This window comes from Balaenoptera acutorostrata, chromosome 8 (assembly GCF_949987535.1).
Source record: "Balaenoptera acutorostrata chromosome 8, mBalAcu1.1, whole genome shotgun sequence".
Taxonomy (NCBI): Eukaryota; Metazoa; Chordata; class Mammalia; order Artiodactyla; family Balaenopteridae; genus Balaenoptera; species Balaenoptera acutorostrata.
The window spans coordinates 14,295,570-14,318,354 of record NC_080071.1 but is presented as its reverse complement, the minus strand read 5'-3'; the positions used below and the strand labels follow the sequence as shown (position 1 = coordinate 14,318,354).

At 34.7% G+C, this 22,785-nt stretch overlaps 1 protein-coding gene across 5 annotated transcripts in view; it reads right to left on the bottom strand.

Annotated features, from left to right (window-relative positions):
• Positions 1-22,785, bottom strand: part of RIF1 (replication timing regulatory factor 1) — a 52,620-nt gene that overhangs the window by 22,472 nt on the left and 7,363 nt on the right. For 4 of the 5 annotated variants that reach the window (XM_007183054.2, XM_007183056.2, XM_057550765.1 and 1 more), the window contains exons 8-21: positions 22,254-22,346; positions 19,861-19,999; positions 17,471-17,622; positions 14,545-14,662; positions 13,723-13,887; positions 13,124-13,234; positions 12,388-12,450; positions 12,027-12,127; positions 10,438-10,524; positions 7,466-7,539; positions 7,065-7,245; positions 5,610-5,717; positions 5,092-5,241; positions 1,169-1,268 (exon numbers count right to left, since the gene is read on the bottom strand). In XM_007183054.2, coding sequence (XP_007183116.2) covers positions 1,169-1,268; positions 5,092-5,241; positions 5,610-5,717; positions 7,065-7,245; positions 7,466-7,539; positions 10,438-10,524; positions 12,027-12,127; positions 12,388-12,450; positions 13,124-13,234; positions 13,723-13,887; positions 14,545-14,662; positions 17,471-17,622; positions 19,861-19,999; positions 22,254-22,346 — 1,642 coding nt within the window. The remainder of the gene's footprint in view (positions 1-1,168; positions 1,269-5,091; positions 5,242-5,609; positions 5,718-7,064; positions 7,246-7,465; positions 7,540-10,437; positions 10,525-12,026; positions 12,128-12,387; positions 12,451-13,123; positions 13,235-13,722; positions 13,888-14,544; positions 14,663-17,470; positions 17,623-19,860; positions 20,000-22,253; positions 22,347-22,785) is intronic. The other variant, XM_007183055.2, reaches the window with a different exon arrangement.

Here is a 22,785-nt window from a genome sequence, read left to right as displayed (position 1 = left end):
CTTTACATTAATTCATCAAAGATAGATCTTATTAAAAGAAAACTGAGGGACTTCCCTGGTGGCACAGTGGTTAAGAATCTGCCTGCCAATGCAGGGGACATGGGTTCGATCTCTGGTCCGGGAAGATCCCACATGCTATGGAGCAACTAAGCCTGTGCGCCACAACTACTGAGCCTGCACTCTAGAGCCTGCACGCCACAACAACTGAACTCGCGTGCCACAACTACTGAAGCCTGCGCACCTAGAGCCCATGCTCCGCAATGAGAAGCCACCGCAATGAGAAACCCACACACTGCAGCAAAGAGTAGCCCCTGCTCGCTGCAACTAGAGAAAGCCCGCACGCAGCAATGAAGACCCAACGCAGCCAAAAATAAACAAATAAAATAAATTAAAAAAAAAAAAAAAAAGGATATGAACCTTAAAAAAAAAAAAAAAAAACCCAAAAGAAAAGAAAACCGAGTATGTGCCCAATCTTTAAACAGGAAAGGTAACCTTTAAACATCCACCTTTTTCATTACTGGAAGGTTCTTTCCTATACAGTATGAAAATATATAATCACTGGTAGAAATACATAAGTTCAAAGAACCACTTAGTAGAATAAAATAGCTCAGTATTTATTACAATATAATTTAGAATTAACCAAGGAACATAGTTATAAAAATAAGACAACTTGTTATGATTTCAATTGTCCAATTTTATACAGTAAAAATTGAGTTAAACTTTTAGCATCATTTTAAATTTCCTGTAAAACCATAACTGATTAATCACTGCCATGATTTTCTATGCAGTTGAATGTCAACTCAATGATTATTTCAAATCAGGCTACCAAATGAGAACATTTTAACAAACGTCAAAGTTTTCTGTACAGATAATCCCTTGTACCAGATGGAGTAAGTAAAATCATCTGTATTATTAGACAATCTCTAAATAGGACAATATTTATGTTTCTGCATCATAAAAAGGAGTTAGATTGGGGGGGAGGGTGAGAGAGACACACACACAGAGAAGGAAAGAGAGCAAGCATGTGAGCTACTAGCACAGTAACTAACATGGTTACACAGCATCAAAAGTAGGTAAAATGAGATGGGAAAAGCTATTAGGATTTGCCCTGACAACAGTTCAGAGAGCCATGTTTATGATATATTAGGTAAGCAAATAAAATACTTACATTTAATTTTGGGCTGATACTTAATATTATATGGTGAAAAGTCGATGCAATCAACCATTACAGTAATAATATGAGTGATCCTATCCAAGAACAATAAATTCTAGGAAAGAATAATTAAGTATTATATTAGAATCTTTTAACTACTGGCATGATTTATATAAAGTATAAGCATGAACAAAAATATAAGACTTTAACTCCCACATATAACATATAGTAACACACATGTCATAGCTTATACCATTTAAGGTACATTAAGTATATGGTTACGAATATTTCCCAGTTAACTGCTGTGTGCCAAGTACTATACCTTTTTGTTGTTTCTCAGTGTTTATGGAAAATAATTCAGCTTTAAGATGCCCACAAAACTCAGCATATAAACCAATAAATTGAGAATGGAAGAGCTAGGTTCAAAATTAGATTCTTTACCAAATTTCTCTTCAAAATTACAGAAGTGTTCACTAAACCCAGCAGAAACAAAACAAAATGTGAAATGTTGCTAAAGCTCCCCGATACCCTTTCCTCCTCCCTCTTCAAATCCAAATGAAATAAAAATAAACCCTTAGAAGCATCAGACATCTTTCTGGAAACTTTTTTTAAAGACAGGGGGCAAGGGAGACTGAAAATAGAACAAAGGAAATCCCAGCACCATGAGTCAAAGAACACCTCAAAAATAGTGAGCTTTCCTAGAAGAAACTGAGTAACAGAAGACACAGGGAGGGTTCTGAGAAAAAGATATGATGGTCATTAGAAAAATCAAACGGGTAATTAAAAGACTACTGAAATTAAAGTTCTATAACACAGTTGCTCTTCTTTTATTCTCCATTACCTTTCACTTGTCCAATTCACTGCCTAATTGGACTAATTGTCTGAATTGGACTAATTCACATGTCTGCCACTAAAGACAACCTCCCCCAGTCACTTTAAGGACCGAGAGGAGGAAGGGAGAGCCACCAGTTAACCTAAGAAAACCACATGGAAGGTTCAGTACAGATGATGACCTACACACTGATATAGAAAAGATGTTAAAGCTCCAGTGCTTCCTTCTTGCTCACAATTACAAGGCTAAGCTTGCTTGTAACTACAGTTGGCTACCAAAGTCAGAAAAACAGGGGATCTCTCCTGGGTTAGAAAACACATTCCAGCTACCAATATTGTTCAATATTAACCTTTGTTGACAAATATATGAAGAAGGTGTGCTAAATACCAATAGAACTAATCCATGAGGAAAGAGGTAATAAAAGAAACAGAAGAAAACTACTACCTTCAAAGAGGAAATCATATCCACTTAAAAACATAAATGTAAAAATAAAACTATTATAAAACACCTCAGCATTTAAACAGAAAAAGAATGGAAACAGAAGTATCAAGCTCCCAGAAAGCAGTACCAAAAATAAAGCAAAACACAAACAGATATAAAGAAAGAAAAGTAATAGACACAGAAGATGACACCTGAAGATCTAAGCACTCTTCCTGAGATGAAGGCACAGCTCTTTAGATTGAAAGGGTCTACCAAGTACTTAAAACAGTTTAAAAGATGCCTCAAGACACACCATAGTGAAATGTCTAAATTCTAAAGGCAAGAGAAAAACCCAAAAACTTTACAAACTAAAAAAGAGGTTAATAACAAAAAAATTAAAAATTAGTGGGACTTCCCTGTAGTCCAGTGGGTAAGACTCCAGGCTCCCAATGCAGGGGGCCTGGTTTTGATCCCTGGTCGGGGAACTAGATCCCACGTGCATGCTGCAACTAAGAGTTCTCATGCCACAACTAAGAAGCCTGCATACCATGCTGCAACTAAAAGATTCCCGCATGCCACAACTAAGACCTGGTGCAGCCAAAATAAATGTATGAAAAATTATTAAAAAAAAATTAGTACCAAACAATGCATTTGTAACAGTAGCAGTAACAAAAATAAGAATAATCTTAGATGCATATTTTGTAAAAATGAAAAATTTTACAGAAATGAACAAATGAACAGTATCTTCAAAACTGTGATAAAAAATTTTCTGAAACCTAAAAATTCTAACTAATTACTTAGTTACATATTTGGCAAGGAGTTATCAGTCACATACATGTCTGTTATTCCCAAAATACAAAAATTGGACAATGAGGAACTCCAATCTCACTAATGAAGATACACGCAAAAAATTTTAAAACACTTATCTACAATGTTTTAAAAGATTTTCACTGTGACCAAGAAGGGTATCTCAAGGACACAAGTTTGGTTTAACATACAGAAATGCACATTACCAACAGATCTCATATACTCCAGCAGCAACCAAATATGGGCAGCGAAGAGACCATACGTACAGCTGAAAAACAGCTTTAAAACTTCCAAAAAATCGGGACTTCCCTGGTGGCACAGTGGTTAAGAATCCGCCTGCCAATGCAGGGGACACGGGTTCAAGCCCTGGTCTGGGAAGATCCCACATGCCGTGGAGCAACTAAGCCCATGCACCACAACTACTGAGCCTGCGTTCTAGAGCCTGAGAGCCACAACTACTGAGCCCACGTGCCACAACTACTGAAGCCCGTGCGCCTAGAGCCCGTGTTCTGCAACAAGAGAAGCCACCGCAATGAGAAGCCCGAGCACCGCAATAAAGAGTAGCGCCCGCTCGCCTCAACTAGAGAAAGCCAGCGCGCAGCAACGAAGACCCAACTCAGCCAAAACAAATAAATAAAAAATAAATAAATTTATTAAAAAAAAAATTCCAAAAAAACAAGCAAGCCTGGTTTAGAATTAAATAAATATTCCTTAATAGAAAAACTCAACATTATAAAGATGTAAATTCTTTTCCAAATTAATCTATAAATGCAATTAAACCAACCAATGACAAGCAAAATCCCAACAGGGTATTTTATAAAACTTGATTCTACATTTCTTGCAGAAGAGAACAAAGATGTAAGCCTACCCAAGACAATAATTTAAAGGTGAAAACTGAGGGTCAAGCTTCTCCCTAACAATTATAAAAGCCTTCAACAAATTCACTGTCTAGGTGGCCAGATAAAAGCCAGGGATATACATCAACAAGATAGAAAGTCCCTAACCTCATGGAGTGTGGGGGAAGTTACAGAATGAAGTACACAAACGATTTTGATAACAAGATGCTCAGATAGAAATTAACAAGACTAATTAAATAAGATTCTTTGAAGAAGGAAGCACAAGCTTCAAGGGCAGTTGTAAGCAGTTCAGATTTTTATTCCAAATGCAACAAAAAGCTACAGAAGTGTTTTTTAATCTGATTTACATTTTTAAATTTGCTCTGACAAATACTATAGTACCAAAATTCCATAATCAGAATTATGTCAATATTTTTAAAAAGAGAATATTATAAATACTTCTACTCTTCTCCGCAGGGGTAACCACTATTAAGAGCTAGAAATCTATCTTTTCAGATGGAAAAAAACATTCTTCAGAGTAATAAATAAATTTCAACTGGCTAGAACACTGTATTCATGTACATATGTGAGTATAGATATGTAACTTATGGGTAGAAAGAGGTCTATTCTAGAATGATACATACCAAACTGCTGACAGCAGTTGTTCTTTTTATAGAGTAAGGGAAAGGAGTGAATAGGAACCTACATTTTTAGATCTACAAACTTCTAGAGGGTAGACTTTAAAGAGCTAACAGATATGATAAAGCAAGGTCCAGGACAGTAAGGTCCTTGTATGGTTCATCTAGAACGGCACAGACACACAACAGAGTAGTAAAAGCACATCACTGTTAAATGGTCCTGATACATGGACCTTAGAGTCCAAAGACACAAAACTGTCTCGCAAAGCTGTTACTCGTTTTATACACTAACTTCATTACTTATAAACTAAAAGCATTAGTAAATGACAGTTCACAAATGTTATCTCTGTTTACTTGAAAAGAATCCTTTACATGCAAAAAAGGTCAGTATCAGGATAAACTCACTGAAAGGCCTTCATCTTCCAAACTGGACATTATCTTGGAAGAAAGTTCCTCACAGCACAAATTCTCCTCTGCAGTTGCCACCAAAGCTGCACAGCGAGCAAATGCTCTATATAATTCTGACCAAGTTTTAAGTAAGGTCTTCATGGTGGCCTAGTAACAATAAAAAAGAAATTTAGAAAACACATCTACACATCAAAACACCTAACAGAATACATCTTTAACATTTTAAAAACATGGTAACATTTAAGATGTCAAAGAGGACACTAGTAGAGGGTAGTGAGTTTGCCCACCTCCACAGAGCTCTAACTGAAGAACTGTATATAATAATGCCACAATACCAGCAATTATCAAAGGTCCAGAGGAACTTCTCTCTTCCTTCACCACTTTCCTTTCTCCTAAGCTGATTATAGGTCATAAGAAAGTCTTGTTTTAGGTAAAATTACTGTAGGGGTTCATTATAAAGGGTGACATAATATTTTCAGAAAAATGCAAATTCATCAACTAAAACTTTGCCTTACCGCTGGAATTTTTTGTGCTGAAAAAATATGGTTTATTGGTAAAGTCAGTGCACAATAGATGGCACTAAAATTATGTTCTAAGGCATCACCTTGATTGACTTCATTGGTCTGAAACAAGAAAAATGAAGAAGTTAGACAAATTACCATCTAATTCTAGCCCAAAGTAGTAACATCTTACTATGTGTAGTGAGTAGAATTGTGTCTCCAATGTTAAGATGTTCAACAGATGGTGAACTCGTAACCTCTGTAACCTTTGGAAATAGGGTCTTTGCAGATGTAATCATGCAATAATGAAGTCATGCCGGTTTAGGGCGGGCCCTAATCCAATAACTGGCATCCTTATAACAAAAGGGGAAGTTGAATAGACAGAAGATACTTTGAAGAATGCCATGTGAAGATGGAGGCTGAGACTGAAGTGACGCATCCACAAGCCAAGGAACATCAAGAATTACTAGAAGCTAAGAGAAGCATGGAACACACTCTCCTTCAGAGCTCCAGAAGAAACCAAACCTGCCAACACCTTGATTTTGAAATTCTGGCCTCTAGAGCTATAAAAAAATAAATTCCTATTGATTTAAGCCATCAGTTCATGGTAATTTTTTAAGCAACCCTGGGAAACAACACACTGTGTTTTAAGTCCTAAAAAAGAATCCCAAAGGTGACTCCAAAATCTTTTACTATACACAGAAGGTAGATTCAAGCAAGGACTTATACAAAGGGCCTCTAGCATCCTTTAAACAGTGGGAAACTATTTAGGAACATAAACTTTTTTCTTCAGGAAGAATATGTTTAATGGAGTGTTGGCTCGAGCAGCCAAAATAAGGGCTACTGTATAACCACACAATAAATTCTTTGGAGTCTTCACTCCATTTGAGAGTTATAACAGACTATTTCCCAAAGAATAATTCCATTTAAAGACTAATAAAGCAGCTGATGAACTATTAATAGTGGCAGAACTTGAGCTCTATACCCTGCCAATATTGGCACTTTTTAAAGTAATTAAACGTAAGGGTTAGTCAACTCTCAACAATTAATGATTTAGGAACTACAATATGGTTTTGAGGTAATCACCAACATAGGATCCCATCGACCATGAGATCCTAAGAATATACAGTCTAGTCAAGATACCCATATTATTCCCCATAGTACAAATGAAAGAATCCAAGATATAAACAGGGGAATCTGTATATATCACGTAAGCCTTCTGGCTTTCTAATTACTGGAGAAAATGGACTGTTTAAGTCCCCACTAAGTTATATTTTCTTGAATAAGGCAGTAACACGATGAAATCAACTAATCTAAAGAGTAGAAAATTAACCAATCCTGCAGAAAAAAATATGCAATATCTTCCATTCAAATACAAACTTCTATTCATATACCCCTGTGCTCTAACAAGGAAGAAAAAAAGGGAAGATATTAAATTTGGGGGAAACATGCAGCTAACTTATATCATACCTGATTTATCAATTCAGTTAATGGGGTGACTATAATACTCCACATTCTCCAAAGATGCTCCTTGTTTTCCAACTGCTTTGCATTTTGATTAATAACATTTAAGACAGAGTCACTGAAAGCTAGTGGTGAAGTTGGACCAGAAAGAACACAGTCTACAAGTGTTTCCAGGTTGAGAAAAAACCTGGAGAAAAAAATTTTCAACTATGCATTAACTGTACTTTCTTCAAAAATACATTAATTACATTATAGCAAGGTTATAAAAATAACTGACAAAAAAACAAAAAATGAATCCCAACTCTTATTTTGATTTTTAAAAAATTTAAGAGTGTGTAAGTCAAAAGAATATCATTCATCACATGACAAACTTTCCAAGATAAACAAAATAGTTTGTTTAAAATTACCTTTCATCTTCTACACCACATTCCAATAGATTATTATTGAAAATTAACTGAATTAAGAACAAAGCAGGAGTTCCCTGAAGAAAGATGGGAGATGGTAATCAATCTTCTTGTTACAAACAGTATACTCTTCTTGTTATACTTGTTTTCTACAATCGATTATGTGAAATATGACCGTTTTAAGCTTGAGAAATTTAACTTTCGAAATTACTTAGGAAATGACAAAAATGATAGCAAATGTACTTCCACAAACTACACACAAAAAGCAAGCTCTTTATATTTTAATCATAGCTGTTACATCTATGTGAGCAACTGAAGAACAGTGAGAGATTCCAGATATAAAAAAAATGTTGACTTAAAACTTGCTGGATCAACAATACCTACATCCAGAAGATATTAAATATATTTCACCATAAGTAACCCAATGTTACTAAGCTTCCAAAATTTATAACAGTAACCAAAACTATTATTATATAAAAGCAAAGAGAAAACTTTCCTTCTAGAACCCTTTGTTTAATCCAGGAAAATAGTTCCATTAATAGTGCCATACTTAATTCTTCACATTAATTATAACGAGTGTACCTTGTTTTATTGTGCTTTGCAGATATGGCATTTTTTACATATTGAAGGTCTGTGGCAACCCTATGTCGACCAAGTCTATTGGCACCATTTTTCTAACAGCATTTGTTCACTTCATGTCTCTGTCACATTTTGGTAATTCTCACGATTTTTCAAACTTAACATTATGTGTCCTGACTGCTCCACTAACCAGCCATTATCCCGTCTCTCTCCATCTCCTCTGGCCTCCCCATTCCCTGAGACAGAATATTGAATTTAGACTAATAACACTACAATGGCCTCTAAATGTTTAAGCAAAAGCAAGAGTTGCATGTCTCTCACTTTCAATCAAAAGCTAGAAATAACTAAGCTTAATAGGGAAGGCATGTCAGAAAGGCCCAAAGCTAGGCCTCTTGTGCAAGTTAGCAAAGTTGTGAACGCAAAGGAAAAGTTATTGAAGGAAATGAAAAGTGCTACTTCAGTGAACAGACGAATAGTAAGAAAACAGAACAGCCTTATTGCTGATATGGAGAACGTTTTAGTGGTCTAGATAGATCAAACCAGCTACAACATTCCCTTAAGCCAAAGCCTAATCCACAGCAAGGCCCTAACTCTTCAATTCTGTGAAGGCTGAGAGGTGAGGAAGCTGCAGAAGAAAAGTGTGAAGCCAGCAGAGGTTGGTTCACAAGATTTAAGAAAATAGCCCTCTCCATAACATCAAAGTGCAAGGTGAAGCAGCAAATGCTCACACAGAAGCTGCATCAAGTTATACAGAAGACCTAGCTATTTAATTAATAATGATGGTGGTTACCCTAAACAACAGATTCTCTACCTGTTGATAAAACAGCCTCGTATTGGAAGAAGAAGCCATAGAGGACTTTCACAGCTAGAGAGGAAAAGTCAATGTCTGCTTCAAAGCTTCAAATGACAGGCTGCCTTTTATTAGGGGCTAATGCAGCTAGTGATTCTAAGTTGAAGCCAATGCCATCTACCATCCCAAAAATACTAGGGCCCTTCAGAATCGTGCTAAATCCACTCTGCCTGTGCTCTATATAAATGGAACAAACCCCGGATGACAGCTCATCTGTTTACAATATGGTTTACTGAGTATTTTAAGCCCACTGTTGAGACCTACTGCTCAGGGGGAAAAAAAAGAATCCTTTCAAAATATTACTGCCCATTGATGATGCACCTGGACACCCAAGCACTTTGACGAAGATGTACAATGAGACTAATGTTGTTTTCATGTCTGCTAACACAACATCCGTTCTGCAGATCAAGGAGCAATTTCGACTTCCAAGCCTTTTTCAGAAATACATTTCGTAAGGTTATAGTTGCCATAAAGAGTGATTCCTCTGATAGACCTGGGCAAAGTAAACTGAAAATCTTACGGAAAGGACTCATCATTCTAGATGCCGTGAAGAACATTCATGATTCATGGGAAGAGGTCAAAATATCAACATAAACAGGAGTTTGGAAGAAGTTGATTCCAACCCTCCTGAATGACTTAGAGGGATTTAAGACTTCAGTGGAGGAAATAACTACAGATGTGGCAGAAACAGCAAAGAACTAGAATTAGGATTAGAGCATGAAGATGTGAAAGAACTGGTGCAATCTTATGATAAAACTTTAACAGATGTGGAGTTGCTTCTTATGGATAAGCAAAGAAGTGGTTTCTTAAGATGGAATCTACTCCTGGTGGAGATGTTGAAGACTGTTGGAGCAACAACAGGATTTAGAATATTACATAAACTTAGTTGATAAAGCAGCAGTAGGGTTTGAGAGGACTAACTCCAATTCTGAAAGAAGTTATACTGTGGGTAAAACGCTATCCAACAGCATTACATGCTACGGAGAAACCATTTGTGAAAGGAAGAATCAATCACAGCAAACGTCATTGTTGTCTTATTTTAAGAAATTCCCACAGCCACCCCAGCCTTCAGCAACCACCACCCTGATAAGTCAGCAGCCATCAATATGGAGACAAGACACTCCAGCAGTAAAAAGATGACTCACTGAAGGCTCAGATGATAGGTAGCATCTGTTTAGCAATAAAGTACTTTTAAATTAAGGCTTTTTTTTTTTTTTTTTTTAGGAATAATGCTATTTACTCACACTTAACAGACTACAGTATAGTGTAAACATTAACTTTCACATGCATTGGGAAACGAAAAATTTCATGTTACTTTCTTTACTGTGATATTCATTTTCTTGGCAGTGGTCTGGAACTGAACCTGCAGTATCTCTGAGGTACGCCTGTACTTTGTCTATCATTTTTTCCTTTAACATAATCAGCGTATTCAAATTCAATTCTCTTGGAACTTTGCAATCTAAGTTTCACTACCTTAAGAAAAAAAAATACCATGGATCTTTTTGTTTATTAGCTAATTTAGTATCATTACATTTAAGATACTTGCATTAAGAATATCCATATTAGCAACCTGATATGCTGGAGAACCTAATACTTTCTGAGGAAGTCCTTTAATTGTAATTTCCATGAGAACCTAAGAAAGACAAAAGGTTTTACTGTACATTAGCCATAAAAGTAGTACCTTACTTAGTAAAAATCTTATAGTATTAACTATATCTTTAACAATTTATTACAAGTAATGTTTGTTCATTAATGTAAATACATTCTCATTCGCTTAAAATGTTCAAATACAGAAATATAAATAATAAAATGATGAAGTCCTTTCTTATCTCTAGGAATAATCAATGTTCAGTTTGGAGTTTATTTTTTAGACCTAAATTTCCATATATGTAAGTACAGAGAGAAACATAACTTCCTAGGCTGGCTGTCTTGTACCTATTGTTTTATACCATTAATGATATTGTACTGTAAGATACTCTGGGAACTAATTTTCTTCACCTGACTGTGTTACAGAGTTTTCACATCAGTCTATGTAGACACATTCTTAACTGATAAACAAATGTGCAGTTTGTTCAAACTTTTTAAAAATTAATGGTCCTTGAGGCTGTTTTCATTTTTTATACTACAAAAAGAAATTCTGCAATCAATTATGTACCCACTAGTGCCAGCAGTATTTCAAAGAACTGCTAACTAGAAGCTGTATCTAAGACATGCCTCTCAAATGTGACAGAGATTACCAAACTGCCATCCAAAAATATTATTATACTGGTATTAACCGGAATTATATAACGTAAGTGAATAACATGACAAAAATAACTGTTAGTGAAAATAAGCTTTCACATATTCTCATTTGAACAGACACTAATGATAATAATTAGCATTCGTTGACACATTTATTTTGTTCCAGCCCCATAATGCTCTGCATTTATCAACTCATTTAATTATGAACTACTACTACATCTCTTCTTTATAGAGAGACAAGAGAGTAGACAGAGTGTCTAAATTCATGCAGTTAATAGCTGGGCTGAGGTTCAACCTAGTCTGTACCAGAGCCCTTGCTATTAACCACTATCCTCTATTGCCACAGTAGATATGGTTGTCATGGCACATAAAGGAATCACTCAGAATCTACCTACAGGTGTGGTTTGTTCCATTTGCAGTTTATTTTGGGAAACTCACTATTACAAAAAGTATATCCAATTCACTTTTTCCCTCTCTACTATATAGGGCATATTTTAAATGCAAAAGCTCGCCAAGATTATTACCAGATATTTTTTTAAATGTACATACTAACAATCAGTGGAGCTCAGCAATCTTGTCACAAAATTAGTGTTCATCTGAGTTCCTTCAGTTCAAGTTTCATGCCCCTTATCCCATTTTCTCTGTGCGGCCTATTCTTTTTCCTATCACACTGGAAGATTTTTGTAGTTGCCACTGTCATCATTTATTTTATTAAGAAGGTTTCAAATGACTCTATTTAGTCAATGGAACAGCATTTATTACAGGGCCAAATTGCTGATAAGTACTTGATATAAAATATCTTCCCAAATCCTGATCTGTGGTAGTACCTTTAATATAAAATTCAATTTCAGAATATGGTTTTAAAATTCCAGCACATATAGGTCTTATACTTACCAGTGTTTTCAATACAGGAAATACTTCTGACTTCACTATGCTTTCCAAAGATTTTAATAGAAGAGTCAAAACTTCAGAACCTGGTCTCTCTTTTTTGTTACCTATCAAAAAGGAAAAGGAGGGGTACAGTTCTAACATGTATTTTTAGGGGTGAAAATACAGTCTCTTCAGGGGTAAAAATATATACTCAGAGAGCTATTAGAAAGTATTTTTTTTGTTTTTATTTACTAAAGTGCTTTGTTTAAAGGTAAAGCCTGGAAGATAAGATACTTCAAAAAATGATTTTAAAATTAATTATATATATGTAAGCCAAACAATTCACTGAGTGCTATAAAAATCTTTTGATCATTATTGTGCTTACCAGATTCAATAACTGACTTCACCAAGCTAACTAGCTCCTTCCAAATAGCATTGACAACTGCATCTGCCAAACAAAATAAAAGGTACTTTAGAATGAAATAGATGTGACTACAAAAGCTCTCCCTTTCAAGCTTATACTACAGAAATAAACTGAGCAATACTTAAAAATTTAAAATATAATTCTTGTAACAGTCAACCTTGTAATCAGTTTACAATATACTATTCACGTCATTTTTGTTTAAAGAAAGAAATGTTTTTCAAAAGGACTGTTAACATACTCAGGGTAATTCTTTTTTTTCATCGACTGTATTTTCTGTGTTGAACACCTTTCACTTTTGAGACAAGGATTAAAGACTGAGAAGGATACCTGAAAGCCACTAGAAAAAAATTTTCCAACCAGTACAATAGCAAACTATTTAATTTTTAAAACCTGTCATCATTATTTGATAGGCTTTAGAACACAGGAGTTTAGGTGTAGATACTAAAATCACAGAGCCTAGGTCTGAATCATAGCTCCATCACTTACTATGTAACTCTGCACAAGTTATTTACTTCCCAGTACAACACAATCCTTTATCTGCAAAATAGGCTAACACAGAAGGTTGCTGTGAGGATTCAATGAATTATATGTAAAGCTCCTGCAGCACAATCTGGAAACAGGTGGCACTATATACATATTTACTATTTTTTTTTTAAACACAGGTTTAAATAATAAAAATCTTCTCTTAAATATTTACCAGAAGCATCTTTTCTAATTGCAAAGAAGCTATCATGAACAGCAGTGATAAATGTATTTGCATGTTTGGAAAAAAAAGAAGAGCTGGTGATTAACGGATGTTCAAGTCGCTCTAAAAGAGAAAAAAAGACAATTATGCAAAACCAAAGCTTTATGAAATAAATTTCTCGATGTAAAATGTTAGGTGGTCTGATATGTTTTCTATGAAAAAGATTTAGGGACTTCCCTGGTGGCGCAGTGGTTAAGAATCTGCCTGCCAATGCAGGGGACACGGGTTCGAGCCCTGGTCCCGGAAGATCCCACATGCCAAAGTAAATAAGCCCACGCTCAGCCACAACTACTGAAGCCTGCGCGCCTAGAGCCCGTGCTCCGCAACAATGGAAGCCACTGCAATGAGCAGCCCGCGCACCACAAGGAAGAGTAGCCCCCGCTTGCCGTAACTAGAGAAAACCCGCGTGCAGCAATGAAGACCCAACGCAGCCAAAAATAAGTAAATAAATAAATTTATAAAAAAGATTTATAAAATCTCTTTCCTCACCCCAAAGTACAGTGTTCTGAACTGTGTTAGTAATTGAAATGATTTTTAAAACAATTAAATACCTAAGCTCAGCGTAAGTTTGTTTTGCTTAGCAAAACTCAAGACTTCTGGACCCAACAAAAAATGAAGCAACATTTCAAGCCCCAAAACTTGTATAGAGGGGATTGTGGCCATTCCACTAAAATTTGAACTCAAGTTCATCCGGGGAGCTCCATATGGAGAAGCACCTTTAAACAAACAAACAAAACTGTTAAGTTATGTACGATTAAATTAGTTACCCAAATAAATATATTTTGTTTACTTCATTTCAATGCAATATACTTTTAAAAGTAAATAATTTGTTTTTCAATAAAAGTTGAAGAGTTTTTGTTTAAAGCCCACAACAGAGTTCCTAATTAAATACTAATCTTACTAGGTTAAGAGTAAGACTAGTGTCACACACCATTTAAATGAAGATAATTCTCAGACATTAATCCATACCTTAACATTAATATGCAGGCATTCCTAAAACTTAAATATAAAAATTTGACTCAGAATAGTTAACGTAAAATAGGAACAGCAAATAATTTTCTTACACTGATATACATACTAAGCCACATTCCTTACAGCTGTTAAGATCTGATATTTTTAATTATAACTCTAAGATTCTAATTCTGAAACAAACATAAGAGTCTGTAATGCACTTCACATAATGTAATGGAAAAAAGTTGATCTTATCCAACTACAATAATGCAATGACAGCAGTACACAGTAACACATACAGAAAACAAAACGATTTTGTGATAAGGCAGCCAAAATTATGTGAATTACACAGTGCAAAGACTTAATTCAAAGCCATTTTGTAAAAATAAAGGAAAAAAACCCCAAGTAGGTCTATCTCTTACCTTTGTGTACAGGGGTCGCAGGATTTAAAGCTGGAGAAGTAGCTACACGAGATGAACTGCCTTGAGGTGAAGCATTAGAATCAATGCTTATTGTGCTTTGAATCAGAGGCACACAGACCTATTGGGGTTTAAAAAAAAAAAAAGAGAGATGGAGGGAACTGAACCTGTAAATATGTATAACTGTCATATTTTTTAAAAGTCTTGCATAATACAATTAAATATCCTTAAGAAGCAATCTCAATTGTTTTGATATGTTGAAATTTTATTGGCCTTTTTGATGCACAGGGTAAAAACTGAAACTTGGAAAAGTGAAAATTTTTATTACAAATATATTTGCCCTAAATATGTACTATCTATAAATTTCAACTCTACATTCCAGATGGAAAATTATACACATAAATAGCTTTTACAGCTTTTACAAATAACATCTGCATGAGTTTTAATGCTACTGGTAGACAGACCATTTTAAACATTTTAAAAAACACCTTAAGAAAATATGAACTAAGACAACTCCAAGCTTATTTCTAAGATCATTCCAATACCTGTCAAATGTAGCCAATGAGTAGATTATGCCAAGGAATGGGTGGGACAACTGGGTAAGATCAGCCTACTAGGAACTTAAAATGGTAGAATTTGAAAAAATTATGACCCCAGTTACAAGTTACAATCAATGCCCAATTTTAATCAGTTCATGCTCTATCAAGTTTAAAAACTTTAATATATTAAGCAATTAAAAATTTAAAGAGAACTTGCTAAAAAAAAATCCACGTATACTTGAGGAAGAACTGATAAACAAATTCAGCAAGGTATGCAGGATACAAGACTGACATACAGAAATCTGTTGCACTTCTTTACACTAACATTGAAATATCAGAAAGGGAAAGTAAAAAAAAAAAAACAACTTTTAAAATCACATCAAAAAAAAATAAAATACTTGCTGTACACCTGAAACTATCACAACATTGTTAATCAACTATACTCCAATGTAAAATAAAAAGTTAAAAAAACCCCAAACACTTAAGAATAAACCTGACCAAGGAGGTAAAAGACCTATATGCCAAGAGATATAAAACATTAATGATGATTTAAAGAAATGGAGGGCTTCCCTGGTGGCGCAGTGGTTGAGAGTCTGCCTGCTAATGCAGGGGACACGGGTTCGAGCCCTGGCCTGGGAAGATCCCACATGCCGCGGAGCGGCTGGGCCCGTGAGCCACAACTGCTGAGCCTGCGCGTCTGGAGCCTGTGCTCCGCGGCGAGAGAGGCCGCGGCGGTGAGAGGCCCGCGCATCGCGATGAAGAGTGGCCCCCGCTTGCCACAACTAGAGAAAGCCCTCACACAGAAACGAAGACCCAACACAGCCAAAATCAATCAATCAATCAATCAAACATACGCATCTGATTCAAGATCCTCATTAAAAAAAAAAAAAAAAAAAAGAAATGGAAAGATATCCCATGCTCTTGGATTGAAAGAACTAACATTGTTAAAGTGGCCATACTACCCAAAGCAATCTACAGATTTACTGGGATCCCTATTAAATTACCCATGGCATTTTTTACAGAACTAGAACAAATAATCTTAAAATTTATATGGAATCATAAAAGACCTAGAATTGCCAAAGCAATCCTGAGGAAAAAGAACAAAGCAGGAGGCATAACCCTCTCAGACTTCAGACTATACTACAAAGCTACAAAGTTATCAAAACAGCGTGGTATTGGCACAAAAATGGACATATAGATCAATGGAACAGAATACAGAGTCCAGAAATAAACCCACACTTATGGTCAATTAATCTTTGACAAAGGAGTCAAGAATATACAAGGGAGAAAAGACAGTCTCTTCACCAGGTGGTGTTGGAAAAGTTGGACAGCCACAGGTAAATCAATGAAGTTACAACACTCCCTCACACCATACACAAAAATAAACTCAAAATAAAGACTTACATATAAGACATGACACCATAAAACTGCTAGAAGAGAACACAGGCAAAACATTCTCTGACATAAATTGTAGCAATGTTTTCTTAGGTCAGTCTCCCAAGGCAATAGAAATAAAAGCAAAAATAAACGAATGAGAGCTAATCAAACTTACAAGCTTCTGTACTGTAAAGGAAACCATAAACAAAACGAAAAGAAAATAAAGAATGGGAGTTTGGGATTAGCAGATGCAAACTATTATATATAGAAGGCATAAACAACAAGGTCCTACTGTATAGCACAAGGAACTATATTCAATATCCTGTAATAAACAACAATGGAAAATATGAAAAATAATATATATGTATGTATATAACTGAATTACTTTGCTGTACACCAGAAACTAATACAACATGTAAATCAACTATACTTCAATAAAAAATAAATTAAAAAAAGATAAAAGGAGTTATCAGGGCTACCCTTTTTTACTTAAACAAAAATAAGATTAAGCTTTTATGTTAAAATGCAGCAAGGATATCAAAATCTAAAGGACTCTGTAAAACTCATGTGTAACAATAATGAAAAGCTACAATGGGATTAAATGATTGGTTATCACTATGTAGCCTAGAAAAAGGAGATACAAAAAATTAGAATTGATCCAACTCTGCGTAGCACATGATTTCTATTTCAGTAATGCTGACTCTACTCTCAATTTTATATTCTAAGTCACATGCAATTCCTTGAAAAAAATCTTTCATAATGCCTCTAGAGTAAGAATAGATATTTGAGTGTTACTGATTAAAAACGTTTTAGATGCTCCATTTCAGACGACTGGAGAATATCCTTTGAGGAAAATGAACTCAAGTTCTGTGTCTGGGTGAAAAAATCTTTTATATAATGTGCTCTGCTAACACAGCAAAAACAGCACTGAAAGATTAGATTGGTAAGAATCTAAGAACACATTAATAAAAAAAAAACACATCAAGTATTGTAAACAACACTTGTAATGTTACCTGTTCAAAATTAGCAGGAAGATGAGGTCCTAGTCTCGTCAATAAATACCACCAGACTTCTAGTTTTGTCAGCGCTAGAGATTCTGTTCTCACATGGATAGAACTCAAAGGCTGCATTAACAACTTCAATCTTTTTGCACTACATAGTATTTCTTAAAAAAAAAAAAAAAATTAGCACCCAGGTAAAAACATTAAAGAGGTAAAGATTAAACTTTAAGAATGATAGTATGCAACAGCCTACTATAGCAAGAGAATAGATTTAAAAAAAAAATTTTAATTACCGGCTGTTCCTGTTCTACCCAAAATTTTCATCTTGACAAACTTTAGTACAACCAGGTCACAATACTTAAGGCTTATTTTAAAAAATAATAACTAATATTTATTAGCTACTGTGTGCCAAGGGTGATTTTTCCACCATTCAGCAATGTCTGCAATATTTTTGGTTATAATTGAGAGGCAGGGATACGGAGACTGCTACTCGTATCTAGTGGGCTGCATCCAGGGATGCTGCTAAACTTCCTCTAATGCACAGGGCAGTTCTCCATAGCAAACTGTCCAGCCTAACATGCTAAAATGTTGAGAAACTCTTTCTAAGCTGCTTTAGTATTCTCACTATCCCCGTTTTACAGATTAAAAAATAGAGGCATATTTTTACCTCAAAAAAAGTTGTCATTTTAAAAATTTACTAGTAATTTATTTTATCAAACACTTTAACTGTTGGTGCAATTAATGAGATTTTGGAAATCTAAATATTCATTTATACTTAGGTCTACTGTACATTAGCGATAATCAGATTGCTTAAATTCCACACAAACACTAAATACTTCTTTAAACACAATATTTATACCAGAAGTGTTTACTATATCAGTGACAGGAGGATATATAAAATAATACAGTCTGTGCTCAATCAACTTATCAAAAAGACTTAAAAAGGATTGTGAAGCATCTGTCAAGTCATGTATTTGGTGGAATAACACTGATCAATGTTTCTTACAAGTATTCTGCCATTTGGCTTTCAATTAACATTTTTATAAGAACAAAATAAAGTCAGACCACTGTGGAAACAAATCCTCTAATCCTTTCTGAACTCCTATCTATGAGAGGAGGAGAATACCAACAACTGCTGTGCAATACTCCATTCTCTTTTAGTTACAAGATCTGCTTTCACTCAGAACAGTGATGGGTGTCTACTCTTTGACTACCTTATCTAGTTTCCCATTTAGCCATTCTCCCAATGAGATTTTTAAGTGGAAGTGTATGTGGAATTTCTGAAATGGCGTTTACAGATGGCTGACTCAGCTGTGAAGAAGCTCATTTTTGCCCCTTCTGCCTTCCCCTCCTTCCTGTAGTCTGCAATTAAGGCATACTGAAGATAACAACAGAAAAAGACGGGCATCTGATTCCTTAACGACTTCCTGGATCCATAATACCAGTCACAGACTCTCTAGCTCTTGACTTATTTCAAATGAGACAGCATTTTATTTATCTTCTTTAAGGCACTCCTATTTTACGCTTTAACACAACTATACATAATTCCAACAGATTTAATCCTGGATACCTAACACTGAGGTTCATAAACAATAACCAAAAAAAGGTGACATTTCCAATTAAAATCTGTGTCTGGCAATATTTTCAATAAAAGTAGTTGTAGTTAATGCAAATAGTTATTTACAAAACACATTTTAAAAGGGATTAATGGTCTTTGGCAAGGGAAAACATAGGATGAAATCAACATTATTTAGCAGATCTTGTAAACTATCAATTATACCTAAGATTAACTACCCAGTTAAGGAGGTACTCATACTGACCCACTTTTGGGTGATATACTTTCTCACATATATATATTAAGCACCTCCAGTGGACAATAAAAAGATAAGGGTAAGGTACATCAAAAGGAATCACTTCTACATATTAATGTTAGCCCACTATCAGGCGCTGTTCTAAAGATCCTGAAAACAAGTTCCTCAGTCTCTGATACTTTGATTTCATAGCAATCACAATTGTTTGCTATCATCTATTGGTTGTGTGACCTTTGATGAACTACTTAATCTTTCGAAAATAGCAATAATGCTTACCATCTAAGGTCTACTGTGATGATTAAATAAGAAGTATGTAAAATGCTCAACTAAGTGCTGGAATTCACTAAGAAAGCCACAAACAGCATCTGTCACTTTGTTCAGTTTTTGAAATAGTGTAAAATAAACTTTATATCTGTGATTTTCAATAATGCCTGGCCTTTGAATTCTACTTTTAGCTAAAAATTTATTCCCCTAAAATAATATTCAATGATAGGTAAATATTCAATATAAAGCCCCCCCAGCAAAAAAAATCAGAAAAGCTTCGTTTTTCATCTTAAGTCATAAAAAATCGAATTTTTAAATATTACTTACCTGGATTTAAAGCAAAATTATCTATTAAACTCTTCCAAGCAATAAAAGCTATTTTTTTAATCATGGGTGCTCCACTACGAAATCCCAGTTCTTCTAGCTGTAATAGAGAATTGATGAAACTCCCACTTCGATGCAAGGTCTAAAAAGGAAGAATCATTAAGAAGTTACTTACCTACCTGAAACAATATATAGGCACTATCATCATTCATTTATCTAACTCACCCAGTGTTAACTATGTAAAATCTAAGGAATTTAAACTTTTTAAAGTACTGAATTTTGTATGCATATTCAAAATTCTAGATCACAAAATATAAAGCTCCATGAAATAGATAATGCATAATACACATTTCTAAAACATCAGAGAATATCAGAAATGTGATAAATTCCAAATTTTACCAACATATTAAAAAAGGAATTCATATGAAAAAATCTGAATATTAAAGAAAAATAAGAAACAAACTAATAATCTTTTCAAGTACACTGGAACAGGCAGGAAGTAGTTAAGTAAAAGATGTATAAATGACAAGTAAACAATGCATCCCAAGAAAAAATACACAAAAAGAACATTAATAGTCATAAGTGACTATAGTCCACACATAAGCTGAACAGCATATAAATATAACAAAAACAACTGGCTTAGAAATTCACAAAAATCCACAAGAAAGCTACTAGAGCCAATAAACTCATTTCAGCAATGTTGCAGAGTACAAGACCAACACACAAAAATCAGTTGTGGTTCTATACAACAGCAATGAATGATCTAAAAAGGAAATCAGGAAAGCAATTCCATTTACAATAGCACCTAAAAAAATTAAACACTTAGAAATAAATCTAATCAGAGGTGAAAGACTTTTAAACTAAAACCTACAAAGTATTGTTGAAAGAAATTTGAAAAGGCCTAAATAAATGGAAAACCATCCAGTGTTCATGAACAGGAAGATTTAGTATCGTTAAAATGTCAATACTACCCAAAGCAATCTACAAATTCCACATAATCTCTATCAAAATCCCAAAGGCCTTTTTCACTGAAAAATAAAAGCTGATCCTCAAAAATTCATTATGGAATTGCAAAGAGCCCCAAATAGCCAAAACAATTTTGAAAAAAAAATTATAAAGTTGGAAGACTCACTTCCTTGACTTCCAAATCTACTGCAACAAGTAATTAAAGCATATGGTAATGGCATAAGGAGAAACATAATAGACCAATGGAATAGGGATCCAAAAATACTCTCACATACACTGTCAACTGATTTTCAACAAGAGTGTGAAGACCGTTCAACAAAAAAGTCTTTTTAACAAATGGTGCTTGGAAAATTGAGTATCCACGTGCAAAAAAAAATGAAGCTGGACCCTTGCCTTACACCATATACTAAAACTCGAAATGGATCAAAGATCAAAATTTATGAATTAGCAAATCCAGAGAAAGAGCAGAATGGAGGTTACGAGGGGCTGCAGAGGGAGGGGCAGAGGGAGTCACTGCTTATGTAACATGTATAGTTTTTGTTGGCGATGATGAAAAAGTTCTGGGTGTAGACAGTGGTGATGTTTACACTACTGTAAATGCTTTTAATGCCACTGAACTGTATACTTAGGATGGTTATGATAAATTGTTATGTTTATTTATCACAATAAAGAAAATCACAACTCCACCCCCTCAAAAAAAAACCTGGCTTAAAGATAGAACATACAGTTGATTCTCATTATTCACCATAGTTATGTTCTATAAAGTTGCCTTGACACTGTATTAGCAAATACTGAGCCATGGCTTCTAGGGATAATGCAGGGTTAGGTTACTGCAAGCCTCTGATCACATTTTCATCAACCATTTGACACACAACCTTGTTCTATGTTTGTTTTGGTTTAAAGACATCTTATTTAATATATATTGTTGATTCACTAACATTGAACTCACAACAGACAGCACTGTAACTCACGCCTGAACAAAGTCTATCTAACACATGTATTTCCCCCCCAAGGCACATCACAGCTTTCCGCTGCTTAGCAACCACAGACAGCACTTCAGCACTACACTGTGGGGCCATTTAAAACTGAAATCACCAAGAAAAAGCACGAAACGTGAAAAATGTGGCATTAAATGGATCATGAAATGGACATTTGTTTAAAGGACATTAAGAATTGAAGCAAAAAGGCAGAATGTAACCTTGCTCAACCTCAGCTGGGAACATGCATGCTGTAGGACTCAAATTTTTTTGCCACTACACATGCCTACAATTGACTGCAAAAGCAGCACAAATACTGATGTTGGGTTAACAAATAAATTTTATTAATTTTCATATATGGCATGTATGAATAATGAGGATCAACTGTACTATGGAAAGTTAAGAAATTAAAGGGTCTGGCATGTAAAAACTGTTCATTAACTGTGTACTTACCTTCCCAAGAAGTCTGACAAACAAAGGCCATAATTTTAACACATAAGTCTCATTTTTACTCATAAATAGCTTCTGGAGTTCCGAAAGTAATTTCTGAAAACCAAAGCAAAAATATTTACCAAAAAGACTCTTGGAAAGAAAAAGAATGCAGTATTAAATTGATCTTCTCAGCCAAGTAACTTTTCCCAGTATTTTATCAGGAAAACTTCCACACATATAGCAAAGCTGATAGAGTTTTACAGTAAATATCCAAGTATAAATACCATTAACATTTTACTATGCTTGTCTTACCACATATCTGGCCATTCTTCCATCCATCAACACAGTTTTTTTCCCTACCAATATACTTTCCCCTAAAAACTTCAGCTTGCATATCATTAGAGTTCAAATGATAATGCTTTAACCACTCACTCTAACTTTAAAAATTAATAGCTTCATGGGTAACACATCTGAGAAAATTTAAGTTCAAATTTATTAAGAATTTTATACAGTGGACCCTTGGACAATGTGAATTTTAACTGTGCATTCTACT